General features: G+C 41.9%; 1 protein-coding gene across 1 annotated transcript; it reads left to right on the forward strand.

Moving 5' to 3' along the window:
• Positions 1–644: 644 nt before the first annotated feature.
• On the forward strand, positions 645–15572 carry TRAM1 (translocation associated membrane protein 1). Its single transcript, XM_084260275.1, has 11 exons — positions 645–835; positions 4002–4065; positions 4638–4759; positions 4956–5072; positions 5889–5947; positions 6319–6403; positions 10058–10128; positions 10221–10325; positions 10935–11078; positions 12003–12163; positions 15392–15572. The coding sequence occupies exons 1-11, from the start codon at positions 713–715 to the stop codon at positions 15463–15465; spliced, it is 1125 nt and encodes a 374-aa protein (XP_084116401.1). The 5' UTR covers positions 645–712; the 3' UTR covers positions 15466–15572.
• Positions 15573–16797: the final 1225 nt, after the last annotated feature.

Genomic DNA, 16797 nt, shown 5'->3' on the forward strand with positions numbered 1-16797 from the left:
CACCCTGCGGCGGTGCCTCAGCCGTTACCGTAACGACCCCAGCGACTGCGCCCAACTTCTTCCAACGGGAGGAGGTCTAACGGCAGCCACACTTAGCCAGAGCCCTAGGGGATGAGAAAGCTGGTAGAGGTTGCTCTGTGTGACGGGAGGAGCCCGGCACGGCTATGCGGGCACACGCCGGAGCAGGGCGGCCCGCTATGACCGGCCGCTGCCCCGGAGCGCGGCCACATCTTTCACAACGTCGGCGGGACCAACGGCGATTTTTTGTCGCTGCTGCCTGGGTGGGAGAGGGGAGCCGAGCCGGGGCCCAGCGCGGGCTCTGGGCTACCGCCAGCGAGATGCTGGGCACGCAGCACCGCATCACGCCTCGGCTAACGGGACCCGGCCCGCACCGCCACCCCGAGCGGCCACCCGCGCACGGAGGGGGGGACCGCCGGGCGCGCCGCCGCTGGTCGGTTTGAACGGCCGGGCGCTACCCCTTCTCCGCCCCCGGGGGCGGCCGGCCGGGCGGGAGGCGCCCCGCCAGCCGGCAGGGGCGCTGCTGGCGGCGGCCGGGGCTGCTCCCTGCGGCCGGGGCGGGGTGAAGCGAAGCGGCGGCTGCCATTCCTCGGCTGCGCGGCCGCCTCCGCCCCCTCCGCCTCTTCCTGGCCGCGGCGAGAGGAGCTGTGCTGGCAGCGGGGAGGCGGCGGCGGCGCCCAGCTCCCTGCCCGCCATGGCGATCCGCAAGAAGAGCAACAAGAACCCGCCGGTGCTGAGCCACGAGTTCATCGTGCAGAACCATGCGGACATCGTGTCCTGTATAGCCATGGTCTTCCTCCTGGGGCTCATGTTCGAGGTGAGGCCGCACCGGCGTCCCCGCTCCGGGGGCTTCGTCCCGCTTCTTCCCCCGCCTCCGCCGGGGACTCTCGGCGCTGCGCTGGGAGAGCTCGAGGGTCCCGATGCGCCGGCGTAGGGAGGGCTGCGGGTGGCCGCGGCTGCCCCTCCGCCAGCGCGGGCAACTCCCGGCGCACCTGCCCGCGCCAGCCCCAGGCCGCGCGGCCCCCAGCCCTCCCACCCCAGCTTTGCGCGGTAAGAAGGGCCGACCCTCGCCCCGCCACACGGCCGGAGCCGCCGCCGCGGGCACCCTCCTCGCGGCTCATCCTCGCTCCCCCGGGCCCGGCCCCTCGGGGAACGCCCTCTTCCCCGTCTCGGCAACGGAGAGGCGCAGCCCGTGGCTGCCGCCGGGACGCGGCGCCCGTCTCCGCTCGCCGTCTGCGAGGGGAGACCGTGCCCTGGCGGCCCCCGCAGCGCGGCGGCGCCGCCGTGAGGGGACGGAGAGAGGGGAGGCGCGCTTCCTCCCGCGGCGGTGGGGAGTTCCTGCTGGCGGCGGGGTTACGTGGCAGTCGGAGCGCGGCGGCGGGGGAGGAGTGTGCGGCCGGGCCGCGACAGGCGATCCCCGCTCTTTGTGTGCGCGGCCCCGCCGGCACTACGGCTCCCGTCAGGCCGCGCGGCGGGGAAGGGAAACAAACGGTGACGTGTGCCTACAGGCACCGCTCGTGCGCGCGGCCCGGCCTGGGCGCGAAGCGGGGGCCCTTCTGCAGCCCGCCCGGCGCCTAATGGGCCTCGCAGCGGTGTGAGGAGCCGCCAGCCCCCGCCGGGGCAGTGGACCCGGCTGGTGCAGCACTTAACCCCCCCTCTGACCCCGTCGGAGATGGAGCCGACTGCGGGCGGGCGTGACAGAGGTCGAAGGGGGGCTCGGCTTCGGGGCTGACTCCGCGTCGGCCCCGCCGCTCGGGCACGCTTGTAGGCCGGGCGCTGCGGCTGGGCCCCCGTGGCGAATGCAGGAACTGAACCTCTGCCTCGGTGATGCGGAAAGTTGGGAGAACTCTGGTGGAGGAGTGTGCGGGGATGGCAAATCCTCGAGCTTGGCTGCCGACCTGAAGCGTGCCTCTCTGGCTCTTCCCAGTCTTCTGAGAGAGCTGAAAACGTAGCGTGCGTGTGCGCCTCCCAGAACGTTCCCGGTTGTGCTCTGTCACAGCAAGACAGGTTTTTGTTGGCTGAACGTGCCCAGCTTTTCAGAATGTTAGGCGTTTGTTTAGAGCTGCGCGCCTTTGTATTTATCCAGCTGTTGGTACTGCTTAGCGCCAGAGGCCAGCACTAGAGGCCAGTGGAGTCGGAGAAAATAAATGTATATTTGGAAAGACAAAGTGGGGCAGACCAAGAAAGCTGTTATGTTTGGGTCTGCTGTCAGAAACGGCCAAGACGGTCCTTATATGGTGTTTTTCTGGGGATTGAGGTTAAGGAGATTGATGTAACACGTAGCCTTTTATGTCTACTTCTGGCTTACTGTATTTACAGTATTATGGGTAGGGTTGTAAGTTCTAGAATTATAGACTGGTTTGGTTTGGAAGGGACTTTAAAGTTCCAAACCCCTGACGTGAGCAAGGACACCTGTCACTAGACCAGGTTGCCTAAAGCCCCGTTCAGCCTGGCCTTGGGTGCTTCCAGGTTTTGGGGGCGTTGGATGTATGCTGAAGTCTTTTGTTTACGGGGTATTTTTTAGTCCAAGGTGTTTTCTACCCCAGCATAGAAGGGCCATATGCCTTTGTTGGTACAGATGTGGTATGGCTGATTGTTGCAATTTTTAAAATGCTTTCATAGAGGTCTTGGAAATCACCTGCTGTGGTAAATGTTGGTATGGTAAGGTGTTTTTACTGTGTGGCTTGTACAACTGAATTAGGACTTTGAAAGCTCTGTCAGCTATTCATAAAGGGCAGTTAAGAATTGACTAATGTTTTTAATTGACCTCTGAAGTCTCCCTTGATGTATAGGGAACCATAGGCAGCTTCATTAATTTCAGGCAAACTAGTTGGATTCCCTGAAGTTATATAGAGTGAACCAGTCTCCTGTATATTTAGGGATCACTAGAAAATCTAAGGGTTGTTTGCAAAGCGCTAGGTTTAAAAATAAATCCTAACTTTTTGTGAACAATAATAAATGCTGATAGCAACCTAATAATGATCTTCAGCTATACAAAGTATCCTCCCAAGATTCATAAAGGAGTTTGGGCTTTAGGTTTTTTTGTTGGCAGTTGTCCTATAAATGCAATGTAGATGCTAGGTTTTCACAGCAATGAGGAACGAGTAGATCACAAATACTGTAAAACATGGTTATTTTCCCCTCTCTGTTAAGACACATTGATTTATGTTGGATTCAACAGAGATGTGTTAAAAATTACAATAATTTATGCTTATTGTCAGATAAGAACTTGTGCGCCTGGTTTATTTATCGGGGGTTTATAGTATCACCACACTACACACAGACCCCCCCAAAAAAACCCAACCAAACAAAAAAAAAACAGAATCTCTGGAACAAAGTTTATTCTCCCCTCCTCCTTCTCTTACTCATTCTGCTTTTTCTTAACACCCGTCAGAGAGGGGTAATACCACTACTGCCAAGTGTAATTTCTTTTGGTTTACACTTCTTGCCGAAGGATCCCTATGGTCAAAAGAATGCAGACCGGTATACAGCTGGCCAACAGTGGTTCTCCCTTCCTTATGCCTTTTCTCCTTTCCTGTCTGCATTTTCCAAATCACCCACGGATTTATGAATGACACTCACCTGCAAATATTGCCACATTAAAAAGTAATTTCAGTTTATTCTCAGCCACTGCTGTGTGCACTGTGGCCTAGGGGTTTATGTGATATTCTGTTAGTGTAGTAATATAGTATGGACTGAAGAAAGAATTGCAGCATGTATTTTTGTTTTAATGTTGTAGAGTAGCGTTTTGGGGATATTTCATTCAGGAGATTGGATATGTTGTAAATGAAGCCATAGACATCACGCAATGTGTTCTGCCTTTGGAAAGTCAGGTGAAGTGGTGCAATAATGCGAGTTGGTCAGTTTTATGGGAGGGGACAAATGTGCTGGGGAGGGGGGGCTAAATCTAGGGGCAAATGTTGTCAGTTTAATAGGTCTTATTTCAGTGAGAATTTTTAGCACTTCTGTGTTTTCTCTTTCAGATTACAGCAAAAGCAGCTGTCATTTTTGTTACACTTCAGTATAATGTTACCATTCCTGCCACAGGTATGTATCTTGCAGGAAGTTCGCTGTGAGACAGTATATTTGGAAGTTATTAGTATGCTGTACATTCTAGGTCGAGGGTAAGTGAGTTTGTCAATTTGAGTAGATAGTAAGCAGTTTTCAAGGACTTCACTTTATTTTTGGTAAAATGCCATTTTAATTAAGTTAGGGACAGTGTGTCTGTTCTGCTGGATCCATCGTTAGTGCTAAACCACCATCTGACTGGTAGATAAGTTTGCATTAATACTTACTCTGGCTTTGCAGCTGTCACTGTTGACTAGTCAAAGTGGGGTGATAGTTCAATGCAATTTTATAGCCCCCTTTTAATGCATTTCAGTAAGCTTCCTAAGTGCACTTTAGTCTTTGGTTTTGCAGTACATCTTTCCAGAATCAAATCTAGTTTGTGATGCGATGGGCAAGATGACTATAAAGAATCTAGTGACCTAGCTCATGGTGGCAGTTCAGTTGGACTTCTGTTGGTTCAGCTGACTAGAAGGAGGTCTCACTTTGCAAAACAAACTGATTAACCCCTAAGCTGTATCGGTGCCTAACAGTTAATTCTGTTTGTCTTTTAGAAGAGCAGTCTGCAGAAACAATCTCTCTCTACCACTATGGCATCAAAGACTTGGCTACAATTTTCTTTTACATGCTTGTAGCAATAATCATACATGCCATAATTCAGGAGTATGTACTGGATGTAAGTACAAATATTAATTCTATTCATCAAGATAATTGTAATGTTTTAATTAGACTTTAAGACTATTAACTTTGAAGTTTTGCATTAAAGCTTTTAACTGTTAAAACATATATTGAAACTTTCAGATGTTCAAGTGCAATTAACGGGTAAATGTTAAGTACTACAGCATATAAATAACAATGAACTTTCTTTTCAGAAAATTAACAGGAAAATGCACTTTTCAAAAACAAAGCATAGCAAATTCAATGAGTCTGGGCAACTTAGTGCATTCTATCTTCTCTCCTGTGTTTGGGGAACAAGTATTCTTGTCTCTGTAAGTACAGTTTCTTTTCTGTTTATAGTACAAGATGTCAAAAAAACCTTGACTTACAATAATAAGTTTTCAGCTTATTTTTCTGGGTTTGACTCATTTTAATATTAAAATGGGGACAAGTTTAGGGGTTCTGTATAGGTTGTAGTCATCACTGAGTATAAAGTCCGATGATGTTACTCTTGCTCAGCCTGAAGTAATTTGATTTACAGTCAACTGAATAAAACTTTCAAACTATTGTAGTACTTAATTCTCTGTAGTTTTTCTGTGTTGGCTGATTAGCGTAAAATAAATGTTTTAAAAAGCATAGGATGTGTGGAGAGATTGCTTTAGGCTCAGGTGAGCGTGTGCTTTCAGATGACACAGTGTTTGCTAGTGCCTATATGTGTATAAGCCTGGTTTCAAAAAAGGGGAATAGTATGATTTTTATTTTCCCTTAATGTAATGGCTCCTGAAAAGGCTTTCCTTAGTTAAGCTCAAAGCTTGTCAGCAGTTTTAAGGGGCAGCATGGCTGTAGCAATGCTGAAATAACCTCATGTCATAGGGATGCTATCTTGAATAAAGGCTTGGTTGGTTTGCTTTTTAATTGTCTAAGCTAGTGTTACTGTCTTTTGGGATATTTTTTTTTGGAGTTGGTTTGTTTGTAAAAGGAAATACATTGATCTGCAGCTTTTACCTGTGTGTGTAGATATGTGCATGTTTGTACACAGGTGCATATATGTAAATATATGCATGTATGTATGTTCATTATTTCTGACTAGGAAGTAGCATATTTGAAGGTTTATTGAGGTTTTTGTTTGTTTTGGTTTGGTTTTTTAGGAGAACTATATATCAGATCCAACCTCTCTGTGGAGGGACTATCCGCACACTCTGATTCCGTAAGGCCTCTTCTTTAGAAGATTGTTGGGGAGATGAGGGAGTTTTTAAATGTCACATACATTAAGTGTCACAATTTGTATAGAATATGTTGTAAAGCTGTGTTATTCTGCTCATATTTATGGAGGATCTTTATTCTTTGTCAATGTGTAGCACACGGAAGTCTCTTTCTGTTGGCTGGTATTTAAAGAATTAGGTTTTTGTGAGCTTTATTTATCTTAATTGTCTTTTAAAAAAATGTTTAAGTTGACTGGATTGCTGGGTTGATATTTTTCTTTCTTTTAGAGACAGTGATTATATGCATTCAGTAGGAATTTTCTGAAATGTTTTAAGTGCATTAAGAATTTTTTTCCACTTTTCCTGTGTTCTGCAGGTTTCAGATGAAGTTTTTCTACATCTTACAGTTGGCATACTGGTTTCATGCTTTTCCAGAATTGTACTTCCAGAAAACCAAAAAAGTAAGTTCAAAATGTAAATCGAAGAACTCCAAACAAAGCAACTCTAACAGCGGGAGTTTTGGATTCCAGAGTAATCTGCTACCCTAGATTTCCTACCCTAATCTTATTTGTGTTGCCCACTTGTCCTGTTAAAATTTTGGGTGCCTCAGTATTCATGTGAGAATATAGTTTTCTTCCCTTTTGCTTAAATCCTGTATCTCTTAACTGCAGGAAAATGCCTTGATACCTGTTGTGTAAATAAAATTTACTAGTGTTTCTCATGTACTAAAAGAATTTTCCTGTGAGCAAGTGAATGTGAGATTTCCTTCTCGAGCTCTTTTTTTTTTATTTGTAATTAGTAGTCTGAATAGACTCATTGAAGTCTAGAATTGCTTCATGAATCATGATACAGATGTAGAATATAAGCAGTGAATAATTTGATAAATCCAAGGAATATTAAACTGTAATTTGATTTAAATACCACTGTCCTCAGCAGAAGTTCTGGTTAGTTGCAGATTGTGATTTTTTTGTTGTTTTCAATGCTCATTTTTTAACAGCACCCTTTTCCCCTTCTTAGGAGTTTTCTTTGTTGGGATTCTCAAAACACTGAGTTTACTGTAGATATTTTGGTAGCACACTTCTTGCCTTCCTGGACCAATTGGAGTAGTCTGTTTTGCATGGTTTTGCTCAGTCTCATTTTGTATATGCAGTTTCCTTTTTGAACTTTTATGTTTTAAACTCATCAACCTTGCTTCACCAAGGGCAAATCAGGCCTGACTAATTTAGTGGTCTTCTACAGTGAAGTGACTGCTGCATCAGTAGATGAGGAAAGAGCTGGTGATATCATATACCTGAACTTCTGTTAAGGTTTTTAATATGGTCCCCCACAGCATTCTTACCTCTTTAAGTTGGAGAGAGATGGATTTGATGAGTGGTCTGTTAGATGGGTAAGGAACTGGCTAGCTGGCTGCCTCCAGAGAGTTACAGTCAGTGGCTCAGTGTCCAAGTGGAAACCAGTAAAGAGTGGGGTCTGTGCTGGGACCCAATGCTATTTAATATCTTCATTGATGATGTAGACAGTGGGATTGAGTGCACCCTCAGCAGGTTTGTAGATGACACCAAGCTGAGTGGTGCATTTGATCTGCTTGAGGGAAGGGATGCCATCTAGAGGGATCTTGACAGGCTTGAAGAGTGGGCCTGTGCAAACCTCATGAAGTTCAGCAAGGCCATGGACAAGGTCTTGCACATGACTCATGGGAATCCTCAGGATCAATGCAGTCTGGGGACAAAGGGATTTAGACCAGCCCCACAGAAAAGAACTTGGGGGTAGAGGGAGATGAAAAATTGGACATGAGCTGGCAATGTGCACTCACAGTCCAGAAAGCCTGGGCTGCATGAAAGAAGCATGGCCAGTAGGTTGAGGGAGGTGATTCTGTCCCTCTGCTCTGGTGAGGCCCCGTGTGGAGTACTGGATCCAGCTCTGGGGTTGCCAGCACGGGAAACACATGGACCTGTTAGAGCAGGTTCAGAGGAGGACCAGCAGAAACGGTCAGAGGGATAGAATGTGTCTCCTACAAAGAAATGCTGAAAGAGTTGGGTTTGTTCAACCTGGAGAAGAGAAGGCTCTGGAAAGAGTTTATTGTTGCCTTTCAGTATTTAAAGAGAGCTTATGAGCACAATGGAGAAAACCTTCCCTTTTTTTTTTCTTCTTCTTTTTTTTTTTTTATCAGGGCCTGTAGTGACAGGACAAGGGACAATTCTATTATTCTGACAGACCGTAGGTTTTAGGTAGTGAGAAGAAATTCTTCCTGTGAGGACGGTGAGGCCCTGCCACAGGTTGCACAGGGAAGCTGTGGCTGCCCCCTCCCTGGCAGTGTTCAAGGCCAGGTTGGATGGGGCTTTGGGCAACCTGGTCTAGTGGAGGGTGTCCCTGCCCATGGCAAGGGGGTGGAACTAGGTGGTCTTTGAGGTCCCTTCCAACCCAAACCAGCCTGTGATGCTATTGTTGCTTTGTGACTAGACTGCGTCTCTGCTGCCAGAGTTCCGCTGTATTGAAGAAGATGAAATGTGTTATGTAACCATAGGTCTTTGTTCAAGAGCCTAGGAGGAGCTTGGGAAAATAGTAATGAGGTGCTTTGTTTTCATGCTGATCAGACACAGGATAAACAATGATGTTTTGCAGATACACTGCAGCTGATGTTCCTGTATTGAGCGATAATTTCTTGACTTTGACCTCATGTGGAGGTTTATTTAACATAACTTCAAGAAAACAGTCACAAGTGGCAGAACTGTTGTATATTGAATAGTAGCATTTTACAGGGTCACTGCTTGGATTTTTGGCCTCTGTCTTGCATTAAGTTTTAAGAGTGACAGTTCGTTTGTTTTAGCAACTTCATAGTCAATACTACTTTCACAGCAATTTAACCTCTGCCTTCTCTTGGGTCTTGTCTGTACTGCTGACATAGACATGAGGTTAAGTTCTTAACTCAGTTTTCTGTACAGTATTGTGTGCCTCCACCTGTGTTACTCCAGCAGGCCTTCAGTCCATGACCGTTTGTCCAAGCACACAGCATGGGCTATTTAAATGTTATATCAGTTCTGAAGATAAAGTGTGAAAGGCTTGTCCTAGTTGTACTTAAAGGAACTGAGCATTTGTACTGACTATTTAATTTGTCTGAAAGGACTAGTTTTTGTTTCAGATCACTTGGTGTAGGTCTTTCTCTGTTCTCTCACGCTTTGTGTATGTGTGTGGTGTTTGCTGTTGTCAGAAGTGTTTGATTCTGTGCTTTTCTTGGCCTTGAGATGGAGTGTTGCATAACATAGCATAGATCTTGCAGGATTAGATTTGTAGACTTTTTTTAATTTTACAAACAAAGCTGAAGCCCCCTTGCTTGAAGTTTAGGGCATCTTTCCAAAAAATAGGAGTTTCTTAAGCACAGCTGAATGTACTCTGTGTACCACTTCAGGACAGATTTTTATTGTGTTCTAGCATACTCGTGTTCACAGATGGCACCTGCTTTCTGTGCGCTGTGCATCTGTATTTTAATTGATGTCTCCTCTTCTTTATTTCATCTCTCTGAAGTGTTCCAGTTGAATGGGGCAGGCTAAAACCTAACTTGAAGTGTGGCCTCATATTTGCCAGCAACAGCATGCCAGAATCTTGCATAATCACAGAATCTTGATTTGAGAATCATGATCTTGAGTTTTAATGTCAACATCAACCTTTTCATCTTCATACTTTATTTCTGTAGCAATCTCACAGAATCTGATGGACAGCAAGCACATGAAACTGTAGGAAGTTTGATATTACAGTAATGCATACCAAAAAAGTACTGTGACAGCTAGTACAAATTCACAGTGGATATATCTGATAACTTTTTAAAAGCATCTTTTTGATTTTTGATGTGTTTTCTCACAATAGCTTATGTCTAAGATACCAAATATTATTGGTAAATAAACAGTAATGTGTATAGGTAAGTAAGCACACGCTACTGCTTACTTACCAATAAGTAAGCACTTAGGTTGAGGAATTCAGTGCCAAAACAGGCCATGTTAAGGTAGCTGATAAATCAAGAGTATTTCCAAGACTAGGGAGTAGTTTGTGATAGTATGTGACAATGTACAGTAATGTATTATGTTGTGTGTAACACATAATTACTTTTTTCTTCCTAATAGGAAGATATCTTCCGCCAGATTGTCTACATTGGACTCTATCTCTTTCATATTGCTGGAGCTTACCTCCTGAAGTAAGTCAATTTAAAACTTTTGCTGGCTTTATTCTCTGTCTTAAACATCTAAAAAAAATACACCTGAATGTTTGTTTTATTTGTTTTGATAGTCTGACCCATCTCGGACTTGTTCTTCTGGTATTGCATTACTTCGTTGAATTTCTTTTCCACATATCCCGTCTTTTCTACTTCAGTGATGAAAGATACCAGAAAGGGTAAGGAGTCTTTATCTTTTAAATTCATGTAACTTCTGTCACAAAGCCTTGTGCATTTAACTAACCAGAAACTAAAATTACAGGGAAGTTCAGTGTTTCCTTAGAGGCCACAGTACTGGAGACTAGTTTGAGTATTTATATCTCTAAAATGACTACTACTTTGACTACTTCTTTTATCTTATTTGCCTAAAATGTTAGTAATGGTATAAACCAAAATAAAATACCACCTTATGTACTAATATTTAAATAGTACTAATATTATTTGTAGATAAAAGAAGAGCATAAGTTGTTAATATAGCTACTTCTGTAGAAACTGCTAATATGCTTATGTTATAACAGCACTTCCCATTGATCCAAAATTAGTTTACAGAATAAATATATGGTTGGTTTGTGTAAAAGGAAGAGGGGAAAAAATAAAGATTGTGAGGTAGAGATTTTCTTGCTTTTTGTCTTCTGTGAATAACAGTGATACAAGACTAGTTTAGGATAGGTGCAAAATACTAAACTTAGGTCGGTAGTTAAATTTCAGATGAATTCACATGGCATTTGGATTGCACTTGTGTTGTGAAATGAAAATTCACTTGTTGTTTGTGATGGTTTTATTTGCAGGTTTTCACTGTGGGCAGTTCTTTTTGTTTTGGGAAGGCTTCTCACCTTGATTCTTTCGGTCCTCACTTTTGGCTTTGGACTGGCAAGAGCAGAAGATCAACAGCTGAATTTCAGTACTGGAAACTTTAATATCCTGGCTGTTAGGTATAGTAAACTTGGAACAGTTCTTAAACATGAGCTGTAAACATATCTTAAGTACACAACGTAAATGATATCCTAGTAATTCTGAATGGTTATGTGTTTTCATGTGACTGATGGGGTCAATAGGAATAGCTTCTGTAACAAACTTGCAAGGCACAGTGAAATGAATTGGATCAACAGACTACAGTTGAGAAATCTGTAACTTACTCTTGATTGCTCATGGTGTTTTGTTAGAAGGAATACACAGTTATTTGAAGGAGATAACTTTCAAGTGTTTTGGAGTTAGTGAATTGAATTCTAGGTACAATTGCAATGAGTTTATCTGTATAGGTCAAGGCATTATCCCCAAAGCATCTTTGGTCCTGACCAAAGATTCTTACCTCTTTCTCTGCTTTTGTTATGGCTCCCATTAATGCAGTGTGGTGAAGGTGGAATTTTTATTAACTAAATCCAAAAAAGGCAATGTCAGCATTACCCCACATAATTGATACTCTGGACTACAAGACACTCTTAAACCCTTTTCAGCTGTTACTGCCTGGTATCTTGAGAGTAATACTGAGAAAGGAGAAAGCAGGAGGAAAATTTAATGCTTCTCAGTGTTGATGGAGGAGCAAAGGTTTCACTGCATATCTAGTATTGTTCAGGTGTGCTAAGCCCAGTCACCTTACATGAACTAACTCTTTCATGGCGTAGAAAACGTATGTTACATTGGGGTGGGGCGGTAGGAGGTGTCACAAAAAACCCCAAAACAAACTGAACTTTTACCAGTTCATGTTCTCTAGAAGGTAATCACTCTGATGTGTTTTGAGGAAGCTGAGTAAAATGGTAGTTTGACATGCAGAAACCTATCTGAGGTGGTGTTCTACTGTCCTCTTCAAATAACGAGGTAAACTTACTGAGACAGCTTTACCTGCATTTTCATTCTAGAATCAGCGTGCTGGCCTCCATCTGCATGGCTCAGGCATTTATGATGTGGAAGTTCATTAATTTCCAGCTTCGGAGGTGGAGAGAGCATTCTTCTTCTCAGCCTCAGTCAGTGAAAAAGAAGTTTGTAACAGCTAAAGGAAAGACCTCCAGAAAAGAAAGAGGTTTGTATTTTCGTTTTTACTGTTGCCTTGACTTCTTAAAAACAACTTTAGGTAGTGGAGAGCCTTTTTTAACTAATTGCTAAAGAAACATTTTACGTTTCAGTTGCAAGTGAGATGACTCAGAGAAACGGTGTTAATGTATATTGTTTTGGAACCAATTACTTCTCATTTTTTCTTGATATTAATTTCAAGGTTATTTTTCATTGCCACTGAAGTTTTAGGACAAGGACATTATTTGATAATACAGTAAATAAGCTTATATTGAACTGGTTTTACTAAGAATAGAATTTTGATAGTTCTTTTATGGGGAGGTAATAACTACTTGCTTCTTCACAGGTTTACATTAGTATTTGCAGATGAACTAATGACTCCACATTTGATTTCTTGGTTATGTCACACTCATTTTATGGAAAGGCTTGAAAGATGAACTGAATGCTCTTTCCTCCAAGGAAAATCATGTGCTTCATTAAAAAAAAAAGATAATAATAATACCCACACTTCAGTATTTCTGTTACACCAGCAGTTAAACTTCTGTGTATTTAATTGCTGGCTTGGCTGACTTCTGCAGTATTGAAACTGTTTGAGTAAATTCAAAAGCTAATTTTACCATCATTCTTTGCTACCAATCATGTATTGCCAACCTGTTCTGCTTTTTGATATACTGAACGTAATTTACATGGAGAACTGAGATTTCTGGTCAGAGATCAATTCAGTGATTTCTTTTTTTTCCTTGAAAAATGTTTTAATTAAGAAAAGAATTGTGCTTTAGGGTGTTTCTGTACTTCCTTTTGATGAATTGTGATTAACGTAAGTGGACTTCTGTGTGGTGTCAGGGTTTTTTGGTTTTTGTCAGAAAATCCAGTTGGACATTTTTTCTTTAACTGAGTGAAGATAGTTTCCCATGTAGGTGTCATTCTTAATCAGAACTTGATGTTCATCCTGTCTTACTGTGGGTTTTTTTCTGGAATTATAGAACCACAGAATGGTTTATGTTGGAAGGGACCTCAGGGATCACCTAGATCCCCTGTCCCCCCCCACTAAACCAGGTTGCCCGAAGCCCCATCCAACCTGGCCTTGAACACTGCCAGGGCGGGGGCAGCCCCAGCTCACCACCCTTATAGTGAATTTCCTTTTTCATCATATCTAATGTAAATCAGCCCTCCTTGATCTTCAGTCCATTACCCCATCTGCCATCATTACAAGCCTTTGTAATTCATGAAAGGTATTTTTAAGGCATCAACTTCAATGGCATTGTAGTCAGTCAAAAATTTAGTAGCTTTTCAAAATACCTTTCATTATTTTGTTCATGTAATTTGGTGAATTTGCTGGTTTTCACCCAACTTCTAACGAGACTTGGAAATGTTAAAGGAATAGTGCAAAGGGCACGTAACTGGAATTGTGGTCTACTCACAAAGTAATTGAGCTATGCCTGTCTTAAAGACTGAGGAATCTTACAGCTGATTTTAAATGGAAATTAAAGAACTTTAAAATCCAAAAGATTAGTGTTGTTTCTTCTGCTTTGAAGATTCCCGTAATGTTATCTGTTCAGAACACTTACACAGGATGCTGCAAAACAATGTTTCTGGAAAAGTAATATATGCATTTAAACTGTTTAATACAGTCCTTCCTGGCCTTCCCCCTCTCTTCTCTTTTTTTTTTTTTTTTTTTTTTTTTTTGTGGTTGCATGGGTTTTTGGGAGCCAGGGTACAATATAATGTGTTACTTTGAGACTATGCCAAAAGCAAGAAATGACAGTAGAAAAATCCTACTGGTGATGTAGGTGGGGTGCCCAGACACATGCTGACTCTTGTTTTACTTAGGCTTGTTTTGACTTAACTGAAAATATGATTCCAATTATCTGTCTTGAATCTAGACTATTGTTAGTAAGCTTCTTCATTTAAGAATAACACAACCTTCTGAAAAGTATCCTGAGGCCACCTCATGTAGACTTAAATTGTTGGGTGGGGGTGGTTACAATTGACTGTTCCTGCATAACTAATTGGAACTAACATACATTCTCATGTATGTTTCTGATTTTATTATTTACTTTTAGTTGGTTGTTTGCATAAATGGGAGTGTTGGGGTCTAGTGGGGGAGATCAGCAGTTGTTTTTGAGGATTGGCTGTGGTGATGTGCAGCACATCTGAAGATGGAAAACATTAACTTAACCAGTTATTCATACAAAAAATCCAGCAGTGATTGCTTGAAGTCAGGATGGTACTGTAAGTCAGAGGAGAGCAGCAAGCATTATAGCTGGCTATGTGCTCTGCTCCTCAATATCTTAGAAATACGGTTACTGTCAGGCAGCATCTCTGCTTCCTTGGGTTATGGTGACACTGAGTAAAGCTGAATGACACTTTTAATTCAGAGTGGTGTCATGTTGCTCCGTTTTACTATTAAGTTGTGTGTGTTACAAATCCATAGATTGTGAGTCACTGTGCTAGGGCAGACAAGGGCTGTCAAATCGTGCTTGTGCCACCTGTGCAGATCAAAACTCTTGAGACCTTTAAGCTGGCCCAGAAGTGGGATAGAAGTTAAGTCTTGCAGCTGGTAACACATGCTTGCTTTATGTTCTTAGATAGGTGCCTGGTCCTGTGCTTGAACTCCTTCCGTATATACATACTCATTGCAGATCTAGCTAGAGTTTTACTTCTGTCCATCTTACCTATGTAAATACCTTCATTAGTACATAAATTAATTCTGTATGTTAAAGTATATACTTAAGAAATTGCCTGTGTATGTGAATATTTCCTACATACATTAAAAGCTTGTAAAGGTAAGCAAAGGAGGGTAATTTTAGGAAGAATTAAACTATGAAATAGGTGGGATAAACAATGAAAACCTACAAAAGGGAGCTGTGTATACACTGTATGTGTCTCCAGAATTTCACAGGATGGTCTCATTTTACAGATGGAGTATTTTACTACTTAAGAGAGTATCTTCTAAAAAATTATAGCTGGTCTTGATTTTCAATCTAGATGTGTCTAATGCAGGCATTTCAATGTCCCACGGTGTCAGAAAACAGGAGTTTATCATAGTAAACCTTAAACTTTCTGCTTTGTAAAAACTTGATTATACTGTTGCATTATGAATTACAATGATGACATTTACCAAAGAAGATACATCAGAGAAGAAGTTAACAGACTTTGTATGGGACCTACTAAAATGTAATAAAATACAAAGCATCTCATTGTATTTGAAAAATATTTTCTTTTTTTTGTTTTCCAGAAAATGGAATAAATGGAACAGTGACCTCAAATGGAGCAGACTCCCCTCGTAGCAGGAAGGATAAATCCTCGTAAAACTGGGGTTTATTAAGTTAATTGACTAAAGTCCCCAAAGAATCTGCTTTTTACATGGATGGCCCTTCAGCACTAGAGATGTTACGGATTAAAGAAATTACAATTCATGGTTTTTTGATTATTGTTCTTGTTTTGAGAAACTTTTTTTAAAAGCCATTTTGACTAAGGAAAAACGTTTATCTGTCTTCAAATGTTGGGGGGGGGAGGGTTTACAACACTTTTTAAATAACATTGACACTTTTTTAAACATTTATGGCGATGAAATAACCTCACTTAATGAGGATTACTGTTGCAATGTATTACTTCCTTCTAGTTGTTGTTATCTTGGTGGTATATACTGTTCTGCCAACTTCACTTTTTCCAAGTTCTTCAAGAAGTATTGCAAAACTGAAATAAAAACTTTAGTATGCATTTTCAGATACTCTGGCCTTTCAGTTAATTACCTGGATTTAAATTTGCAATTCAAATTGGGATTCCCAGACCACGCTGATAAACCTCTTTATTTTGTAGTTATTAGCTACATGATGTCTGCTCTAAGAATTGCCCCATATCATTAAAACAAAACTGAACTAATTGGAAATGTTGCAGAGTCTTATTGTTTGTTGGTTAGAAATGTCTTACAAGGAACAAAAAACCTTTTTGAGATATAGTTTTTAGCACTTGACAATTAGAAGGGAGTGTGTATGGTCATAGGAAGAGTTGATTTGAGTAGCACTGTTAACTCCTGTCTGTGCTTTTAAAGTGTACGTATCTTGGAGAATTAGTGTGCGTTGGACCTTCTTTGAAAACTTGTCTGTCTGATTTTAGAGGGTGGAAGTTCTTACGGTGTGTTGTTGTGATTGTTTAAGGAGGCATTTAATGCTCCGTTAAGAGGGAATTTGTTAGATAAATGGATCAAGTTATGAGAAACATTCCTTTATTCTAACTGCTTTGCTTTGTTTCACCTGTTAGGAAGTAGTTTGATTTCTCCTATATATATTTTTATGAAAAAATATTTAAAAGCTACGACTTCTTAAAATTGGTTTATTCTGCCCTTTGCTACAACTGGAAAAATCTTATTTTGAGATTTTTCCCATTATCTGTCTTTCGTAATTGTATTAAACGTGAAGTTTTGTCCAGTTAATTTTCCAGTTTAATATGCAGTTAAGGTTTCCTCCATTCCCTTTTCTAATGGGTGTAATTCAACACATTTTGCTTAAGAGAATGAGTTTGAGGTTTATTTGAGTCTTAAGAAGTTGATAAATTAGTCTTTCAAGTTAACCTAAATATTGGACAGCTTATTGATTGAGAGGAGTAATTATGAACAATCAAGCTGATAAATAAAAGTTCTAA

This window comes from Gallinula chloropus (genome assembly GCF_964237585.1).
Source record: "Gallinula chloropus genome assembly, chromosome: 2".
In the NCBI taxonomy this organism is placed as follows: Eukaryota; Metazoa; Chordata; class Aves; order Gruiformes; family Rallidae; genus Gallinula; species Gallinula chloropus.

What these genes read in the sequence shown, in the direction of transcription:
- TRAM1 (XM_084260275.1), top strand. Translation starts at nt 713, where the DNA reads ATGGCGATCCGCAAGAAGAGCAACAAGAACCCGCCGGTGCTGAGCCAC. An exon ending in ACTTCCAGAAAACCAAAAAA is followed by an intron (nt 6,404 to 10,057) that starts GTAAGTTCAAAA and finishes TCTTCCTAATAG; the next exon opens with GAAGATATCTTCCGCCAGAT. An exon ending in GATGAAAGATACCAGAAAGG is followed by an intron (nt 10,326 to 10,934) that starts GTAAGGAGTCTT and finishes TTTTATTTGCAG; the next exon opens with GTTTTCACTGTGGGCAGTTC.